The sequence below is a fragment of the Ornithorhynchus anatinus genome, chromosome 1 (genome assembly GCF_004115215.2).
Source record: "Ornithorhynchus anatinus isolate Pmale09 chromosome 1, mOrnAna1.pri.v4, whole genome shotgun sequence".
NCBI classification, from domain to species: Eukaryota; Metazoa; Chordata; class Mammalia; order Monotremata; family Ornithorhynchidae; genus Ornithorhynchus; species Ornithorhynchus anatinus.
In genome coordinates, this window is record NC_041728.1 from 91,313,427 (window position 1) to 91,333,961 (window position 20,535).

The window sequence follows — 20,535 nt, forward strand, 5'->3', positions numbered from 1 at the left end:
TGTGTCCAATCCAATTATCTTCATTCATTCATTCATTCATTCATTCATTCATTCATTCATTCATTCAATCTTATTTATTGAGCGTTTACTATGTGCAGAACACTGTACTAAGCACTTGGAATGTACAAATTGGCAACAGATAGAGACAATCCCTGCCCAACAGCAGGCTCACAGTTGTATCTACCTCAGTGATTAGTACAGTGCCTCTCTGCCTGTCAGCTGAGTGACTTTAGGCAAGTCACTTAACTTCTCTGTGCCTCAGTTACCTCATCTGTAAAATAGGGATGAAAACTGTGAGCCCTATGAGGGACAACTTGATGACCTTGTATCTACCCCAGTGCTTAGATCAGTGCTTGGCACATAGTAAACGCTTAACAAATACCAACATTATTATTAAATACTATTAAAAAAAATACCTGCACCAACTTCCCTATATATAAGTTCTTCGATAGCTCAGTTGGAAGAGTGGAGGATTGTAGCGGAATTTCCCATAGTCATCCTTAGGTTGCTGGTTCGATTCCGGCTCGAAGGATTTCCAAATTTTAGAGAAGCAGCGTGGCTCAGTGGAAAGAGTGGCTTCGGAGTCAGAGGTCATGGGTTCAAATCCCAGCTTGGCCACTTGTCAGCTGTGTGACTTTGGGCAAGTCACTTCACTTCTCGGTGCTTCAGTTACCTCATCTGTAAAATGGGGATTAAGACTGTGAGCCCCACGTGGGACAACCTGATTCCCCTGTCTACCCCAGCGCTTAGAACAGTTCTCGGCACATAGTAAGCGCTTAACAAATACCAACATTATTATTATTATTATATATGATCACAACTATCATTAGACTACCGATTAGACTTTAAGCCCGTCATTGGGCAGGGATTGTCTCTATCTGTTGCCGAATTGTATATTCCCAGCGCTTAGAACAGTGCTCTGCACATAGTAAGTGTTCAATAAATGCTATTGAATGAATGAATGAACTATTTCTCTCAACACTCGAGTCAAGTCGTGGAATGTGTTATACTTGAAACAGATTCGTGTTGTGGAAAGAACATACCCTAATACTTCTATCATGTTATTGTAGAACTCAGAATTACTAGACTATAAGCTTGCTGCGGGCAGGGAATGTGTCTTTTCATTGTTTTATTATACTCTCCCAAGCACTTAGTACAATGTTTTGCAACAGTAAGGGCTCAATAAATTTGACTGAATGAATGAATAAATGAAAGACTGTTGGCGTTCTAGTTGATTTCAGCAACTCATTTGTCGCTGTATTATGTTGCTGTTTGGGCCACAGTTAGGCTCAACACCCCCACCTACCCCCTCACCCCCGTCCATCCCCTACCTGGCAAAAAATTAGGTTTCTTTAATCCCACCTATCTCTAACCAAACTGCTTTCAGTAATCGCATGAAATGGTTGAGAAGCAGCGTGGCTCAGTGGAAAGAGCACGGGCTTTGGAGTCAGAGGTCACGGGTTCAAATCCCAGCTCGGCCACTTGTCAGCTGTGTGACTTTGGGCAAGTCACTTCACTTCTCGGTGCCTCAGTTCCCTCATCTGTAAAATGGGGATTAAGACTGTGAGCCCCACGTGGGACAACCAGATTCCCCTGTGTCTACCCCAGCGCTTAGAACAGTGCTTGGCACATAGTAAGCGCTTAACAAATACCAACATTATTATTATTATTATTATTAACTATTATCTACGTGTCTTGATGATTTCAAACATGTGTTGTGAACCTCAAGGAAACCAGGAGGTTTTCAGGAAGAGGAGTGAAAAGAAGAGAGAGGCCCACAAAAGACATCTGTTTATCCTTCAACAGAAAAGGGTGGTGATCGGTATTTAGAGACGCTTTCAATTATTTAAAGGGCATGTAAATAAACAGAGCCTAATGGTGAACTGCCAATAGTAAAGTCATCAATACTCTATAAATACTTGAAAGTGGATGCAGATACTTTCATTGGAGCAATAAGAGTCTAGCAGTTTCCCTTGCTGTTAACAATTTTTATGGCGGAGCTTTGAAGCGCCTCCCAGGTTATCAGAAAACGCTCCCCTTGCTTCATGTGATGCAAGAGCAAACCAGATCACAACTTTCAAGTTCTGCCTCTTGTTTACAGATGAGGTCAGGATAGGCCTCTCTGGTCATTTCTGAAATTGCACTAAATTTTCTCTTTGAGGCTCCAGTCACCCAACACCATTCTCCCAAACTGCTAATAATCAAGGAAGGCTAATCCTCCAGTTAGCTTGAATTTGAAAATGAGTATCAGATGCAGGAAATGAAAGTCTTCCTTCTGAACATAAAGCAGACTCCAAGTGAAAGGTAGAGAACTGTGAGTTTCCCAACCACGCTGGGAGGGAGGCGAGCTCTTTCCTGGAAATGCTTTGGAGTTTAAATAGACCATACTGCACCAGGATAATGGGCAGAGTTTTATTAGCCAAATAATTACAACTCAGTGTAGAGAATTTATTTTAAATAATCATTAAAAAATTATTAAGTCATCCATGGGTGAGCAAAAACACCACGTTGGCTGTGTTTGGTGTTCTGGAGGGATTGGATAGGTTCAGAAAATAGTTGGATGAAGGAGTTTTGAGGTCACCGGTTCCATAGGTAAAAGGAAAATGGTTAGTAGTAAAATAAATTCAGTCATTGAATTCCAGAACTCTGAATACAATAGCCTCAATCAATCCATGGCATTTATTAAGCACTTACAACCTACAGAGCCCTGTACGGAGTGCTTGGGAGAGTGCGCAACATTGCAGGTACACTTGATCCCCGCTCTCAAGAGTCTTACAAATTGGCCAAAGAACGAGCGCCTTATTCAATTGTATTTAATAATTATGGTATTTATTGAGCGCTTACTGTATGCAGCGCACTGTACTAAGTACTTGGAATGTACAATTTGGCAACAGATAGAGACAGTCCCTGCCCAACAACGGGCCATGGCATGTCCCCAAACAACTCCTCCAGTCATGTGTACAAAGTAGGCGTTCAATAAGTGCCTTTGATGGTGGTGGTGAAGGCCTTTCACCCCATTCACCAACCAGGTGGACTCTACTCAAGGGCTTAGTTCAGTTTGCTGCATGCCGGAGGTACTGGAGAAATACTCCAGGCTGATTGATCTGTCCATGGGTAAGGCTTCGACGAATGGGACCCAGTGGTAAATAGCAATGTTTACATTGAGATTAATTGCATCAAACAGCAAAATCTCACGTGGATTCTGGCTCTGGTTACCGAAGAGACTTTCTTTTCTAACTACTTGCCCGGTCTTCTGTGTTGCCCACGAGCTTGGATCTCTACCCAGAAGCAGCGTGGCTCAGTGGAAAGAGCACGGGCTTAGGAGTCAGAGGTCATGGGTTCTAATCCTGGCTCTGCCACTTGTCAGCTGTGTGACTGTGGGCAAGTAACTTAACTCCTTGGTGCCTCAGTTCCCTCATCTATAAAATGGGATTAAGACTGTGAGCCTCACGTGGGACACCCTGATTACTCTGTATCTCCCCCAGTGCTTAGAACAGTGCTCTGCACATAGTAAGTGCTTAACAAATACCAACATTATTATTATTACCTCTTAAGCACTTGATATTCACTCCCCAGCTCCTCAACCCAGCCCCACAGCACTTTTATTCATGTCCTTCTACTCTCCCATTTCCCAATCTGTCATTTATTTTATATCTATCTCCCCCTCTAGACTGGAAGTTCCTCAAAGGCAGGGATCATGTTTGCCAACTCGATTGTATTGTATTCTCCCGAGCACTTAGTTCTGTACCCTGCACACAGTAAGAGCTCAGTAACTATTCTAATACTGGGGCGCTAGTTTTTCAGTCTCTTTACTGTCAGGCAATTTCATTTTACATAGCTGGAAAAGAAATAAAATAAAACTTATTTTTATTATGCACCGAGGTACAATCGATTGGGATATCCTAACTCCTTTTAGTTTGTTGGATATAAAAATGAGGAGGCAGAGTGAGATATTCATTGAGAAGAATACAGATCAGAGATCGCCTGTCCTGGGACATATCACCAGATACTGTGCTGACAATTCAAGATTTTTAAATGTCCCTTTACGTGTGTGATTTTCACCAAACATTAAGAGTGAAGCATTTTCAAGCTTTGACTTCTTCTGGTCCCCATCTGGTTGCTTGGGATATTCTCTGCCCTGGTAAGAGGTCTTTTTCTGGAAAGTAACTGGATGGAGAAAGTGAGAATTAGAAACTCGAGCACTAAAAAATGAAAAGAAACTGTTTATCTAAAACTTCCGACTAATCATTTTAGTTGAATACCTGACAATCACTGTTATGTGTAGGCATCGGTCTGTGGCTCAGTGGAAAGAGCCCGGGCTTGGGAGTCAGAGGTCATGGGTTCGAATCCCTGCTCTGCCACTCGTCAGCTGTGTGACTGTGGGCAAGTCACTTCACTTCTCTGGGCCTCAGTTCTCTCATCTGTAAAATGGGGATGAAGACTGTGAGCCTCATGTGGGACAACCTGATCACCCTGTATCTATCCCAGCTCTTAGAACAGTGCTTTGCACCTAGTAAGCGCTTAACAAGTACCAACATTATTATTATTATTTTTATTAAGATGGCTTTAAAAGTATTTAATCACTAGAGTTGAAGAGTAGTCCACGTTGGAATAGAGCAAAGGAGAGTTTTAAAGGAAAATGCTGATCCCCCTGTGTAGAGCGAAATCAATCAATCAATCGTATTTATTGATCACTTACTCTATGCAGACCACTGTACTAAGCACTTGGGAGAGTAGAGGAGCAGCGTGGCTTAGTGGCAAGAGCACAGGCTTGGGAGTTAGAGGTCATGGGTTCTAATCCCAGCTCTACCACTTCTCAGCTGTGTGACTTTGGGCAAGTCACTTAGCCTCAGTTTTCTCACCTGTAAAATGGGGATTAAGACTGTGAGCCCCACCTCGGGCTACCTGATAACCTTAATAATAATAATCATGATGGCATTTGTCAAGAGCTTACTATGTGCAAAGCACTGTTCTAAGTGCTGGGGAGGATACAAGGTGATCAGGTTGTCCCCCGTGGGGCTCACAGTCTTAATGCCCATTTTACAGCGGGGGGAACTGAGGCACAGGGAAGTGAAGTGACTTGTCCAAAGTCACACAGCTGACGAGCACCAGAGCCAAGATTTGAACCCACAACCTATGACTCCCCAGCCCATGCTCTTTCCACTGAGCCACGCGCTTTCCCCTGTATCTCCCCCAGCGCTTAGAACAGTGCTTGGCACATAGTAAGCGCTTAACAAATGCCATCATTTTCAATATGATAATATGACAGACGCCCTTCCAACCCACAGTGAAGGGAGTGGTGGAAACTGAGTGACACAATTGACGTGAATCGAACACGTTCTCCACATTCAGTTAATACTTGTTTCATTCAGTCGTATTTATTGAGTCCTTGCTGTGTGTGGAGCACTGTACTAAGCGCTTGGGAGAGTACGCTATAGCAATAAGCCAACACATTCCCTGCCCATGATGAGCTTACAGTCTAGAGGTACAGTTTAGACTGAGACCAGTCCCTGAAACATGTATAGATATATAGATATAGGCTTTGGAGTCAGGGCTCATGAGTTCGAATCCCAGCTCTGCCACTTGTCGGCTGTGTGACTGTGGGCAAGTCACTTAACTTCTCTGTGCCTCAGTTCCCTCATCTGTAAAATGGGGATTAAGACTGTGAGCCCCACCTGGGACAACCTGATTCCCCTATGTCTACCCCAGCGCTTAGAACAGTGCTCGGCACATAGTAAGCGCTTAACAAATACCAACATTATTATTATTATCTCTTATACTCCTCATCAACGACGAAGTCACCACTCATGATAAAATTCAGTCGAGAGCCTGAAAGAGCCTCTGCAGCATCCAGAGTCTTGGCCACATTGTGCAGGTGAGGTAGTGTGGTCTAGTGGAAAGAGTAGGGGCTTGGAGGTCGGAGGACCTAGGTTCAAATCCCTGCTCTGCCATTCGCCTGCTGTGTGAACTGGCGCAAGTCATTTAACTTCTCCCGTGCCCCAGTTACCTCACCTGTAAAACTGGGATCAATTCCTACTCCCTCCTACTTAAGACTGCAAGACAGGAACTGTGTGTCCAACCTGATTCCCTCCTATCTATCCCAGTGCTTTGACAAAGGGTCAGCACTTCACAGATACTGTAAAAAAAAATGCCAAAAGACTGTCCCTTGTTGTGTTATCATCCTTCATGTTGGCAGTGCCTGATGCTGTTTTCTCTTTCGCCTCTTTGTTTTCATTTCTCATGAGGTTTTTACTTGAAAAGAACTCAGTTCCCTTCTTGAATGTGTGGAACGCTGAGAAGAATTATAGGAGCATAAATAACAGAGCGGGTAGGAGGAATACATGTACTTGTCCTGAAGCAGAAAACCGAAATACTCCATAGCGTGTACATCCCACCCAGCTTTCCTTTAAAACAATAAAAAACAAAAAAACAAACAAACCCCCAAACCCTTCAGTAAATCTCTCTGGGATATCTGGAGAAATAGATGGAGGAACTGATAGAGATCAGATGCCAAATGTCTCCCTGTGATTTACTCAGTTGAAATCCCAAATAAAGTATCTCCAAAAAGCCCTAATTCAAATGCCTCGAAAACATTCCGTCGAACATAGTTTTCCTGCCAGATCTAAGGAATTTCTGCCAGGTTATCTCAGTTGCTTCGAGACACCCAACTTCTGAGAGAGCTGACTCCTTCTTGGAAGCAGAGAGGAGACCAGCATACCAGGAGGAGATCCGTGGGACGGGGCGGGGGGGGGGAACGTGTAGGATGCAGGAACACTGTGGAGTGACGAACCCGGCACTCGGTAGATTTCGGTGAGTCCTCCCTCTGGGCCCCTGCCCCTGCCCCTGGTTCCCTTTATCTCTTGGGGCAGACATTAGAGAGCCCAAGTGGGTGAGCTGCCACGTCTAACAGAACCGTGACTGAATATTACCCACGGTAGGAATGCAAATGACAAAAATAGCCATAATAGCTGTCCTTCGCCATTCAGATAGTGAACGTTGTGGGAAACGCCGCCGCCGCCCTCCTTTGCGGGGCTTAAATTCCTCCCGAAAGGCTAAGGGAGGGGAGAGCCATCCCTGACTCTGGACACTGCTAACCTACTTATCAAAGGAAGGGCAGAAAAGGAAAATAAAGAGGAAAACCCACACCAGGCTCAACTTAACCCCTCGCCCTTCCAAGGTAAATAAACAAAGAGGCCCGAAGGTTTACTCTCTGGGCTTTCTGACCCGTTCTATTGAAACCAGAGGTCCCGTCCTTTGTGCGGCTGCGGCGACAGCCACTGATTTTTAAGATGGGGGTTTTCTTTGGGCCTCCCTTATCCAGCGTCCCCCTTCCTGACCGGTCGGGCATCCGTCCGCCAGCTACCATTCATGGGCTGTGAATTCCTCTGGGTTCTTTTGGGATGGAAAAATCCTCGCCAAATGCAAAGGGCTGGCTATCTCATTGTCCTCATCCCTGGCTGGCCTTCATCCTCCTCCTCGCCGTCACCACCACCATCACCCCCTTCAACGGGCTATGCATTGTGGCCGACAGGATGCCCCAAACAGGAGACGGCCAAGTTCCCCCCAAACTACCGGCTTTGTCATTCAGCTGGGTGGTATGCGTTTCAGGCTTCGTTTGGGATGTGCGAGGGGTGTAAGGTGAGGGAAGGGGGTAAATTCCAGGCCTGCAATGGGGGTGGGGGTGGAGGGGGGATGTGGAGGGGGTTTAGAAGGGCAACGGTTTCAAAGAGCCCTGGCTCAATTTAAGGGCTTGCCTGCCCCCCGCCCCCTGGGCCCTCCCGCTTGGCTACTGGACCCTCCTGGGGGCTCGCCGTGGGCGGGCTTTGCAGGGGGGTGGGCTGGGGAGCCCCGGGGCCTGGCTCTTTTCCTCCCTTCTCCGCCAGGTGTCGCCTTTTGCAGAGGAAAACCCCGCTCCAGCTCTTGCACGCCTCTATTTGCAACGAGGAAACCCCCTTTTCTGTAAAAATAAAAAATAAAATAAAAGCAGCCTCAGGCGATGTAGCCCCCTCCGCTATTTTTTCTTAATGTGCATCACCCCCCCCCCCCCGCGTGAATCAACCCCATTTTTCATTAAAGGCGACAGTGACTTCCTTCTCCAGGAGGCCTTCCCAGACTGAACCCCCCCTTTCCCTCTGCTCCTCCTCCCCACCCTCTGCTCTTCCCCTCAGCACTGGGCTCGTTTGTAGATATTATTTATCACCCTATTTATTTTCTTAATGAGGTGTCTAGCTCCTTGATCCGATTTATCTTGATGATGCTGTCTTGTTTTGTTCTCTTTTGCTCTGCTGTCTCCCCCCTTTGGACCGCGAGCCCGTCGTGGGGCAGGGATGGTCTCTCTCTGGGACCGAATTGTCCATTCCTAGCGCTTAGTCCAGTGCTCTGCACCGAATAAGCACTCAGGAAATACGATGGCATGAATAACAGCCTTTCTTAGCGTCCGTCTCTGCCTCAAACGGGGAGCGCCAGCTGAACCCTTCTCCTCCGCTTCATTCATTCGGTATTTGATCGCTTACGATGTGCAGAGCACTGTGCTAAGCGCTTGGAATGCACAATTCGGCAACAGATGGAGACGATCCCTGCCCCATGACGGGCTCACTTTATTATTATTATTATTATTTAACGCAAACACCGACGTCTCCGCCGTTCCTTTGCAAAGAGGAAAAAAAAGCAAGCCTGGGCCCTTGTAGGTTGGGGGAGCCGGGCGGGGCCGGGGAGGTGGAAAGCGGGGAGGTGCGTGCAAAGGCTGGGCCATTTTGCAGCGATTAGCGCCTTCCTTTGCAAAAGAATAAAAGCCGGAGAGGGGTTTTGGCGCCAAAGGGTTTGGCGCCTCCCCTGATTTTCATGGTAATGAAGAGGGTGGGGTCCGGCTGCTCTCCACCCCCTCCCCTTTTCCTCTCTCTCTTTCTCTCCGTGTCTCTCCATCTCTCCCCATCTCTGCGTCTCTCCCCCTCTCCTTTTCCCCTCCCACCTCGCTCAGCTCCCTCCCTCTGCCCCGGGTGTGTCAGATTTTTTTTTTTTTTTCCCGCCCCCCTCCCCCCCCTTTAGTTAATAATATCCAAGAGCTTCAAAGCGCAGCCAGTGACAGTCATCTGTCTGCCAGCGCAGGGTCGGTGCGGAGTCTTTGGGAGAGGCTGGGCGGCCGCTGGAGCCAAGAAGAAGAGCAGCGCTCCGGCCCCCGACCCCCTGACCCCCCGACCCCCGACCCCAGGTAAGACCCCATCCTAGCGCTGTACCCGGGGCCCCCAAGAACCGCCTTTTGCCCCGGACGGGATCCTCCCCTCTCCTTCTCCCCCTTGCACGCCCAGGACCTCCCCCAGGTAGGGCCCACCGTGGGGGCCGGGATGGCCTCTACCTGTTGCCGGATTGTCCATCCCCAGCGCTTAGGACAGGGTTCTGCACCCAGGAAGCGCTCCATCCATACCGTTGAATGAATAATTGAGGCTGATCAGTGGCGCGCCTGGTGCATTTGTTCTCCCACCCCCCTCCCCCAATTCCATCCCTTTTAAGTCATTTTGGAGGGGAAGGTTTTGGAGACGGAAGGGGCAGCGGGCCGGACCCAGTCCTCCCCACTCCTGGACCCCCAGCGCTTGGAACAGTGCTTGGCACACGGCTCTTTCCTCCTACTGACTAGGACTGGACACCCAGCCCTAAGAACGGTGCTTGGCCCAAGGCTCTTTCTTTCCTCCTACTGGCTAGGACTGGACCCCTAGAACAGTGCTTGGCCCAAGGCTCTTTTTTTCCTCCTACTGGCTAGGACTGGACCCCTAGAACAGTGCTTGGCCCAAGGCTCTGTCTTTCCTCCTACTGGCTAGGACTGGACCCCTAGAACAGTGCTTGGCCCAAGGCTCTTTCTTTCCTCCTACTGGCTAGGACTGGACCCCTAGAACAGTGCTTGGCCCAAGGCTCTTTCTTTCCTCCTACTGGCTAGGACTGGACCCCTAGAACAGTGCTTGGCCCAAGGCTCTTTCTTTCCTCCTACTGGCTAGGACTGGACCCCTAGAACAGTGCTTGGCCCAAGGCTCTTTCTTTCCTCCTACTGGCTAGGACTGGACCCCTAGAACAGTGCTTGGCCCAAGGCTCTTTTTTTCCTCCTACTGGCTAGGACTGGACCCCTAGAACAGTGCTTGGCGCAAGGCTCTTTCTTTCCTCCTACTGGCTAGGACTGGACCCCTAGAACAGTGCTTGGCCCAAGGCTCTTTCTTTCCTCCTACTGGCTAGGACTGGGCCCCCAGCGCTTAGAACAGTGCTTGGCACACAGCTCTTTCCTCCTACTGACTAGGACTGGACCCCTAGAACAGTCCTTGACGCACAGTAAGCGCTTAACTGCCGTCATTATTATTAGTAAGGATTTTGGGGGAGGGTTGGGGGGGAGTAGGGTCGCGCGTGGGATTGTGCCTCGATGGGTGTTGGCGGGGATCGTCCGGCGAGGTCCCCGCAGAGGTGGAGGGGCCGGGGACGGAGGGGGGAAGTCGGTAGGGAAATCTGCTGAGGGTGGAGGGAGGGGCACGGGAGAAGGGGGGATTTGTGTGTGTGTGTGTGTGTGTGTGTGCGCGCGTTTGGCTGAGACAGTTGCGGGAGGGTCGTTTCCATTTGCAAAGTTCCCGGTTCCTCTCTTGGCGATTGCAGCCCACCCCATTCCGTCCCATCCTATCTCACCAGCCCGTCCCACCCCATCTCATCCCATCCCACCCCAATCCATCCCACCCCGTCTCGTCCCAATCTATCCCACCCTAATGCATCCCAATCCCTCCCACCCCATCCTATCCTACCCTAATCCATCCCATCCCAATCTATTCCACCCCAATCCATCCCGCCCCAATCCATCCCACCCCATCCTATCCCAGCCCAATCCATCCCACTCTAATCCATCCCATCCCACCTCAATCCATCCCACCCCCTCCCTCCCCGGGTTTTGCCCCCGACAAAGAGGGGGCGGGCGAAACTTCCCCCTCCCCCTATCCGGAGTGCCCCCTTAGACCTCACTTTTCCCTCGCTCCCGAGGCGTCAGGTCCCGCGGGTCTGTGTGTGTGTGATGTGTGTGTGTGTGTGTGTGTTTGGGGTGGGTTGGCGTTGTTTTTGTTTCCTGAAGCGGCTGTGAATGAAAAAAGGCAGTTTGCAAAGTTGCCGAGGACTCCCTCCCACCCCAACCCCTCCCGGCATCTTCTCTCCTCCCCCTCCTTTGCAAAGAGGCCGGGCACAAAAGGGGCAGGGGCTTCCAGAAGGGGTGAGGGGCTCTTGCGGGGGGGTAAGAGGAGGATTCAATGAGCGTCCCAAGTGGCGCCCTTCCTCCTTTTGAGGTTATTTCGTTTTTATGGGTTTTTTTGGGGGGGGGGGTGACTGTGTTTTTGCAAAGAGGCCGAGCACAAAAGGGGCAGAGGGAGTGGGGCTTCCAGAAGGGGTGAGGGTCTCCTGGGGGGGGAAGAGGAGGTTTCAATGAGAGTCCCAAGTGGTGCCCTTCCTCCTTTTGAGGTTATTTTTTATGGGGTTTTTGGGGGGGGGTGGCTGTGTTTTTGCAAAGAGGCCGGGCACCAAAGGGGCAGAGGGAGTGGGGGCTTCCAGAAGGGGTGAGGGTCTCCTGAGGGGGGGGGAAGAGGAGGTTTCAGTGAGCGTCCCAAGTGGTGCCCTTCCTCCTTTTGAGGTTATTTCTTTTTTAAGGGGTTTTTTGGGGGGAGGTGGCTGTGTTTTTGCAAAGAGGCTGGGCACAAAAGGGGGTGGGGGCTTCCAGAAGGGGTGAGGGTCTCCTGGGGCGGGGGGAGAGGAGGTTTCAATGAGAGTCCCAAGTGGTGCCCTTCCTCCTTTTGAGGTTATTTTTTATGTTTTTTTTTGGGGGGGGGCTGTGTTTTTGCAAAGAGGCCGGGCACAAGAGGGGGTGGGGGCTTTCAGAAGGGGTGCGGGTCTCCCGGGTCAGGAAGAGGAAGATTCAGTGAGCGTCCCAAGTGGCGCCCTCCCTCCTTTCGAGCTTATTGCTTTTTTACGTTTTGTGGGGGGTGGGGGGAGGGGGCGGCTGTGTTTGTGCCAACGTTTCTCCTTTCTCGTTCCTGCAGCCTTGCGAGTGGAGGCAGCGCCAGCGCCCTTGGGCGTGCCCGTGTCCAACGAGGGGCGAGGACCCGCCCCCTTTCCCACGGCCGGGCTTCTTTCCCACGGGTGGCGCGGGGGTCGTGCCCGGGGTGGCCGCCGCAGCCCCGCCATGCCCGGGGTGGTCCGCAAGAACCCGGACCTGGAGTTCGACTGCCTGCAGCCCTGCTTCTACCCGGACGAGGATGACTTCTCCTGCTGCGGGCCGGACTCGGCGCCCCCGGGGGAGGACATCTGGAAGAAGTTCGAGCTGCTGCCCACGCCACCGCTGTCCCCCAGCCGGGCTGGCCTCCCCGGGCCCCCGCGGACCCCCTCTGAGCCCCCAGACTGGGCCTGCGACCTGCCGCCGCCGCCCCCCGAGGGGGACGGGGACCCCTGGGGCGGGCCCGGAGACCCCATCGTCCTCAGGGACTGCATGTGGAGCGGCTTCTCCGCCCGGGAGAAGCTGGAACGGGCCGTCACCGAGAAGCTGCACGGAAAAGGACCGGCCGCCGCCGCCTCCTCCGCGACGCCCTCCGGCGCGCCCGCCCCCACCGTGCCCGGCTGCGTCGACCCCGCCGTCGTCTTCCCCTTCCCCGTCACCAAAAGGGAGCCTTCGGGGTTGGCGACCGGCCCCCCCGGGCCCCGCCGCCCCCGCTGCCCCCGACAGCCCCCCGACGGCGACAGTCGTGCCAACAGCAGCTCCGGCGACGACACCCTCAGCGATTCCGGTAACTCGCCTCCTGCGCCGACGCTCTGACAAGCGCCGCATCCAAACCCGGAGCCGCCTCTCGCTCCCCGGGCCCCTGCTTGCCTCTCTCAAGGAGCACTTCCCATGTGCAAAGCCCTCTGCCTTACCCTCTCAATTGGCCCCTATCCCAACCTATAGTTTTCTTCATTCAATAGCATTGATTGAGCACTTACTATGTGCACAGCCCTCTGCCTTACCCTCTCAACTTGCCCCCATCCCAACCTACACTTTTCTTCATTCAGTAGCATTGATTGAGCGCTTACTATGTGCACAGCCCTCTGCCTTACCCTCTCAATTGGCCCCCATCCCAACCTATAGTTTTCTTCATTCAGTAGCATTGATTGAGCACTTACTATGTGCACAGCCCTCTGCCTTACCCTCTCAATTGGCCCCCATCCCAACCTATAGTTGTCTTCATTCAATAGCATTGATTGAGCACTTACTATGTGCACAGCCCTCTGCCTTACCCTCTCAATTGGCCCCCATCCCAACCTATAGTTTTCTTCATTCAGTAGCATTGATTGAGCGCTTACTATGTGCACAGCCCTCTGCCTTACCCTCTCATCTTGCCCCCATCCCAACCTATAGTTTTCTTCATTCAGTAGCACTGATTGAGCGCTTACTATGTACACAGCCCTCTGCCTTACCCTCTCATCCCGCCCCCATCCCAACCTATAGTTTTCTTCATTCAGTAGTATTGACTGAGCATTTACTATGTGCACAGCCCTCTGCCTTACCCTCTCATCTCGCCCCCCTCCCAAACCTAGACTTTTATTCATTGAATAGTGTTGATTGAGCCCTTACTATGTGCAGAGCCCTCTGCCTTACCCTCTCATCTCACCCTCATCCCAACCTATAGTTTTATTCAGTCATTGCATCATATTTATTGAGCCCTCACTATGGCAGAGCCCTCTGCCTTACCCTCTCATCCTGCCCCCCATCCCAACCTATAGCTTTCTTCATTCAATAGTACTGATTGAGCACTAACTATGTGTACCTTCCTCTGCCTTACCCTCCCATCCCACCCCCATCCCAAACCTAGAGTTTTCTTCATTCAGTAGGACTGATTGAGCACCTTCTACATACAGAGCCCTCTGCCTTATCCTTTCATCTTGCCCCCATCCCAACCTATAGTTTTATTCACTCATATCATATTCATTGAGCACTTGCTATGTGCACAGCCCTCTGCCTTACCCTTTCATCCCACCCCCATCCCAAACCTAGAATTTTCTTCATTCAGTAGTATTGATTGAGCACTTACTATGTGCAGAGCCTGCCGCCTTACCCTCTCATCCCTCCCCATCCCAAACCTATGGTTTTATTCAGTCTTTATTCAGTCATTCAATCGTATTTATTGAGCACTTCCTATGTGTAGAGCACTTGTAAGGGCTGAGCCTCTGCCTTACTCTCTAATCCTACCCCCATCCCAACCTATAGTTTTATTCATTCATTCCATCATATTATTGAGCACTTATTATGTGCAGAGCACTGTAAAGGGTTGAGCCTCTGCCTTACCCTCTCATCCCGTTCTCATTCCAAACCTATAGTTTTATTCAGTCATTCATTCGATCGTATTTATTGAGCACTTACTATATGCAGAGTACTGTAAAGGGTCGAGCCTCTGCCTTACCCTCTCGTCCCGCCCCCATCCCAACCTTTAGTTTTATTCATTCCATCGAGCGCTGACTATATGCAGAGTACTGTAAAGGGTTGAGCCTCTGCCTTACCTTCTCGTCCTGCCCCCATCCCAAGCCTGTGGTTTTATTCAGCCATTCAGTAGTATTTATTGAGTGCTTACTATATGCAGACCACTGGACTAAGCACTTGGAATGTACAACTCGCCAACAGATAGAGAACATCCCTGCCCCACAGCGGGCTCACAGTCTAAATGGGGGAGACAGACAGCAAAACAAAACAAGACAAAACAGGTAGTCTGGTGTCTGTATCACCAAGATAAATGGAATCATAGATACATGCACATCATTAACAAAATAAATAGAGTAATGCATCATCTATACTAATATGCACAAGTACTATGGGGAGGGGAAGGGGGAAGCAGAGGGAGGGAGTAGGGGCAGTGGAGAAGGGAGGAGGAGCAGAGGCGCCATCAGGGTGGTAGGTGTCTTGTATAGGAAATCGATCACGCGGTGGTATGTGTTGAGTGCTTACTGGGCTTAGCACTGTACCCCCACCCCCATCCCAATCCTATAGTTTTGTTAACCACCCCCTCCCCACCCAGTTGTAAGCCGGAGCCACTGGGGTGGTGGGTGTCTTGTATTGGAAATCGATCACGCAGTGGTATGTGTTGAATTCTTATTGGGCTTAGCACTGTACCCCCACCCCCATCGCAATCCTATAGTTTTATTCACTACCCTCCCTCTTCCCCCCCAGTTGTAAGCCGGAACCAGTGGGGCTCTTGTAGTGGAAATCAATCACGCAGTAGTATCTATTGAGTACTCACTGTGCTTAGCCACTCACCGTATTGAGTTCTTGGGAGAGTGCGGTACAACAGAGTTTGAGGACACACTCCTTACCCCCAAGGAGCTCATGGCCTACAGGGCCAGGCCAGCGGGGCAAAGGCTCGTGGAGTTACTGAGCCCCGGAGATAACGGGGAGTGAAGAGTTGGGGGAGTCTCCTAGCCTCTCCTTCATTACCCATTTAAAAGACTAGCTCCCACCCCCTTCCTATGTTTTCCTGTTGTGACTTGGCCTCCAGATCCCCGAAAGGGGTTGGTTTGGGATCCACGTGCCCCAAAGTCTCCCAAGGAGTAGTCTCAAACTTTCAGAGGTAAAGTGGGAAAGGGAAACGAGTGAGAGAGGCTGGGTCTGGGAAGGCTGTTGGGGGCAGAGGAGTGGACCACTTCGTGTGGAAAAGTAAAACTGACCCAGTCAGTCACCGTCACGTTGTGGTGACGTGGAAAGCCGGGGAGGTGTGACTCTGACCTATTAAGAGGACTGCAGAGTGACGTTGGGGACCCAGGTGGTTCCTCTCTAGGGGGTAGTTTTCGAATAATGGCTATTCCGCTTATGTGGTCTCCTTTGGAAATAGCAGGCTTGGCCCACCCGCAAGTTTTCTTCCCGCAAAGGAGCAAGTTAGGTGTTGCCAGCAGATGGCAGGGTTCGAATCAGAGGCTTTGGGTCCAGGCAAAGACTTTTGAGACCTTTCTGAGGGTGGGCTGCTAAGGCAGGCCGTGCCATACGCTCCGCTTCAGGACCCCCACCCCTTGCCTACACCAGAGTGTGCTTTCCCGCACTGGCTGTTACATTCCAAGCGCTTAGTATAGTGCTCTGCACATAGCGCTCAATAAATACTATTGAATGAATGAACTGGCTAGCTTTAATACCCACTGCCCTGCACTGGCTCGCTTTAATACCCTCTGCCCCGTGCACCTCCGAGATATGCTGGAGCCACACGTGAAAGGTCCGGTTGAGGTGGCCGTGATTTTTATGTCGTGAAACCTCTCAGCGTGATCCGGTTCGTCATCTGATTTGGAACCGAAAAGGTGTAGGAGAGTCCTCCTGGTGGAATCGACTTGAAAGGGGAAAGAGGAAAAAGGCAAAATATTGAAGAAAAAAAATAATAGGTTCGAGGGTTGTTGTTTTTTTTAATGAAAGATCATAAAATCCGTTCTCTTGGGAAAATTCAATCGTGACTCCCCCATGTAAATCCCTCTGACCCTCAGCCGGGTTGGTAAGCCCCTTAAAGGCACACTGTCCCTTTAACGTCTGCCTTGACAGCTTTCAGTGAGGAAGCACTTCCCAACAGCTGTCTTCTTGGCAGTAAACCAAAACATTGCTTCAAGGGACCCACAGAAGTGGAACAGCTTCACATTCTGCCTCAGACAAATCCAGCAATTGTTTAGTAGTTTTCCGGTTCCTTTTAGATCAAGCAAAAGATGTTTTGATTTTCAGTTCTGCATTTTAAACACTTTGGGAATCCAAGCTGGGTAGTTGAGTTAAGAAAGAGGGAGTTTCCACACACGATGTTTGTGAATTCCAGTGGATGTTTTACCGAAGAGTTTGCCCTCCTTTTAGAGGATGAGAAATTCATTGAAAGATGTTTTTATGATTCCGCTTAAATGGCGGTTTGGTATGAAAGTTGTGCTTGAAGTTTACTTGGGGACGGGAGGTGATGGCCATCTTCAACTGACTCCATTGAGCTTAACGTCATAGAAATTCCCCGTTGTTGCTTTCCTTCTTTTTTTTTCCAAAGTCCACTCTTCCCCTCATTTGCCCCTCCCCCCCTCCCCCACTGTTATCCTGGTTTGAAAATGGCTCCGGGGGAATAACTCTCTACCTCTCTCTTTTTTTTTTTTTTTTGGGGGGAAAAGATGACGAAGAGGACGAAGAAGAGGATGAAGAAGAGGAGATTGATGTGGTCACCGTGGAGAAGCGGCGGTCCTCCTCTAACAAGGCCGTCACCACGTTCACCATCACTGTTCGCCCGAAAAACACCACCTTTGCCTCCGTGAGGACAGCCCAGAATGAACTGACCCTGAAGCGCTGTGCCCCAATCCACCAGCAGCACAACTATGCCGCCCCTTCCCCCTACGTGGAAAGCGAAGATGCGCCTCCCCAGAAAAAACTGAAAAACGACGCCCCACGCCTGGTCAAAAACATGATCCCACCAAAGCCCAAAAACTCGAGCCCGCGGAACTCAGACTCGGAGGATAGCGAGCGCCGTCGCAACCACAACATCCTGGAACGCCAGCGGCGGAATGATTTGAGGTCCAGTTTTCTCACGCTAAGGGACCACGTGCCGGAGCTGGTTAAAAACGAGAAAGCCGCTAAGGTCGTCATTTTGAAAAAAGCCACAGAATATGTCCATTCCCTTCAGGCTGAGGAGCACAAGTTGTTGCTGGAAAAGGAAAAGTTGAAAGCCAGGCAGCATCAGTTGCTAAAGAAAATAGAACACTCGCGGACTTGCTAAACTCTCTCTGACCTGGACGGACACTGCCACTTTGCACATTTTGATTTTTGGTTTTGGTTTTTTTTTTTTTTTTAATTGTGTTTTGACGTTAAGAATGTGGGTTTATTTTCAATCCAGTTCCCCACCCCCCCGACCTCCGCCTTCCAAACCGTTAGTTATCCGAGTGCTGAACATCTGGGCGTTTTGCAAGGAGCTGAAGAGACTGCCAAATGTTGAGGGTCTAGCCTTGTACAATTTTCTCTTTCTTTCTCCCCCACCCCCCGGCCCCCAGCTCCCACCCCCGACAACTGTAGATGTTCTTTAAGTGTTGTGAGCATTTGGAGCTGCTGATGACACCTCGTTGAGTTTGAAACAGAAATTCATTCCTTTTTAATGGTGCTTATGTTCTAACAGATGTTACTTTAGGGGTTGACCTTGGAGCCCCTGGGGGAAATTTCTGTAAATACCATTTCTACATTTGCCTTTTGTACATGTCTTGGGTTATGAGAGGTGGCTTTGGCTGCCCATGTTAGACTGGAAGTTCATACCTAAGTACTGTAATACCTCAATGTTTGAGGAGCATGTTTTGTATACAAATATATTGTTAATCTCTGTTATGTACTGTACTAATTCTTACACTGCCTGTATACTTTAGTATGATGCTGATACATAACTAAATTTGATACTTATATTTTCGTATGAAAATGAGTTGTGAAAGTTTTGAGTAGATATTACTTTATCACTTTTTGAACTAAGAAACTTTTGTAAAGAAATTTACTATATATGCCTTTTCCTAGCCTGTTTCTTCCTGTTAATGTATTTGTTAATGTTTGGTGCATAGAACTGGGGAAATGCAAAGTTCTGTGTTTAATTTCTTTGAAATGTACATTTAGTGCTGCATCTTATAGCACTTTGAAATACCTCATGTTTATGGAAATAAATAGCAATTAAATGATGCACTTGCCATTTTTTGAACAGAGCCGCCCGAGTCAGTCAATCCGTCATATGTTTTGAGCTCCTGACCGTGCCTAGAGCATTGCACCAAAGCGCTGGAGAGAGAGTCCAATAGAGAGCCAACACATTTCCCTTCTCACTCGGGTAACCGTTCACTCTCGGGCAAAGATTCCCCCTCCCATTTTCCATGACGTCCTCTTCTGCAAGAGCGGCCCATTTAAAAGTGACAGATTTAAAACCTTTGGTTGGTTCAACTTGGGAGTAGGCTGCCTTTGGACTACTTGCGTTTCCTCAGTGCGGGTTGGCTAAGATTAGCCCCTGGAGAAAATGGATTGCCGATTTTCATTCCGTTGGGTTTAGCGTCAGAACCATTTCCTACGAAAGGATGGTGCTTCCATTTCTCGGGTGGAATTATCCAGGCAAAGAGTTGCTTAAGCAAGAGTGACCCACACCATCTGTTCAAAAAATTCAACACTATAATAATAATAATACTAATGATGACATTCAAGATGACATTTGTTAAGCACTTACTGTGTGCAAAGCACTCTTCTAAGCGCTGTTGGGGGATACAAGGTGATCAGGTTGTCCCATGTGGGGCTCAGTCTTCATCCCCATTTTACAGATGAGGGAACTGAGGCCCAGAGAAGTGAAGTGACTTGCCCAAAGTCACAGCTGACAAACAGCGGAGTCTGGATTTGAACTCATGACCTCTTGACTCTCCAGCCCATGCTCTTTCCACAGAGCCATGTTGCTTCTAGAGTATTCAGAATCCCCCAAACTGTTAGATGGATGAATTAACCTCGATAAGTATTTCGGCACATTTCAAAAATGCTGAAAGACTATGGTTAGTGTGCCATTGGTTCCCGTGGGGGGGACAACATTTTCAAGGGATTTTTTTTTTTCCATAGGCAGAAATCCCTAGATTCCTCCCTCGTCTTTGGTTCTTTAAGCCAGCCCCCATGGCGAGAGATGAATCACAAGATGTACAGGTGTTAAAGCTTCCCAAAGCCCCATGAAATCTGCTCATTGCCTTCCTGGTCCCAAGGAGTAGAGGAGGACCAGGCTTCCGTGAAATCAGATGAGGAATGTGGGACCCATAGCTTGTTTCATTCGTTCAATCGCATTTACTGAGCGCTTACTGTGTGCAGAGCACTGTACTAAGCCCCTGTTTCATTTCTCTGCCTGAACTGAAGGAAGGTGGTTAAACGGTGGACAGTGATGATGAAGTGGACAGCGTAAAGGGAGACTTAATTCAATTGTATTTATTGACTACTTACTGTGTGCAGAGCACTGTACTAAGCACTTGGGAAGTACAATTTGGCAATAGAGACAATCCCTACCCAACAATGGGCTCACAGTCTTCAATGAGTTTATAGCATTTGGAGTTATGAAAGTGAATTTTAGCTTTCCTTTATTAATAAATACTACTACTACTATTATTGTTATTATTAATAAGGTATTTAAGTGCTTACCATGTGCCTTGCAAGTGCTTAACAAGCACCATAATTATTATTATTATTGTTATTATTATGTGCCAGGTACTGTACTAAGCGCTGGAGTGAATACAAGGAAATCATGATGAACAGGGCCCCATGTCCCAAGTGTGTCTTGTGGTTCTCAATCCCCATTTTACAGATGAGATAATAGGCATAGAAAAGTGAAGCAACTTAGCTCATGTCACACAGCCCAACATCTGGTGGAGTAAGGATTAGAACCCGTGACCTTCTGACTCTCAGTCAGGCCCGGGTTCTATCCACTGTGCTATGCTGCTTCCTCACTACGCCTTGCATGGGGACCTGGGGTGTGTCCCCTTCCCCTTGGTATACGTGACGTCCACAAGGAAACGCCAAGCCTGATGGTTACTGGA

General features: G+C 49.3%; 1 protein-coding gene and 1 non-coding gene across 2 annotated transcripts; both read left to right on the forward strand.

The window, feature by feature from the left end:
- The first annotated feature begins 442 nt into the window (after positions 1–442).
- Positions 443–532, forward strand: TRNAY-GUA. Its single transcript is given in 2 exon segments — positions 443–479; positions 497–532. It is a non-coding gene; the product is annotated as a tRNA-Tyr (tRNA).
- An 11,521-nt stretch (positions 533–12,053) lies between these two features.
- Positions 12,054–18,670, forward strand: MYCN (MYCN proto-oncogene, bHLH transcription factor). The gene is made up of 2 exons (XM_001516730.4): positions 12,054–12,785; positions 17,137–18,670. Exons 1-2 carry the CDS (start codon positions 12,188–12,190, stop codon positions 17,733–17,735), a joined length of 1,197 nt encoding a protein of 398 aa, XP_001516780.1. The 5' UTR covers positions 12,054–12,187; the 3' UTR covers positions 17,736–18,670.
- Positions 18,671–20,535: the final 1,865 nt, after the last annotated feature.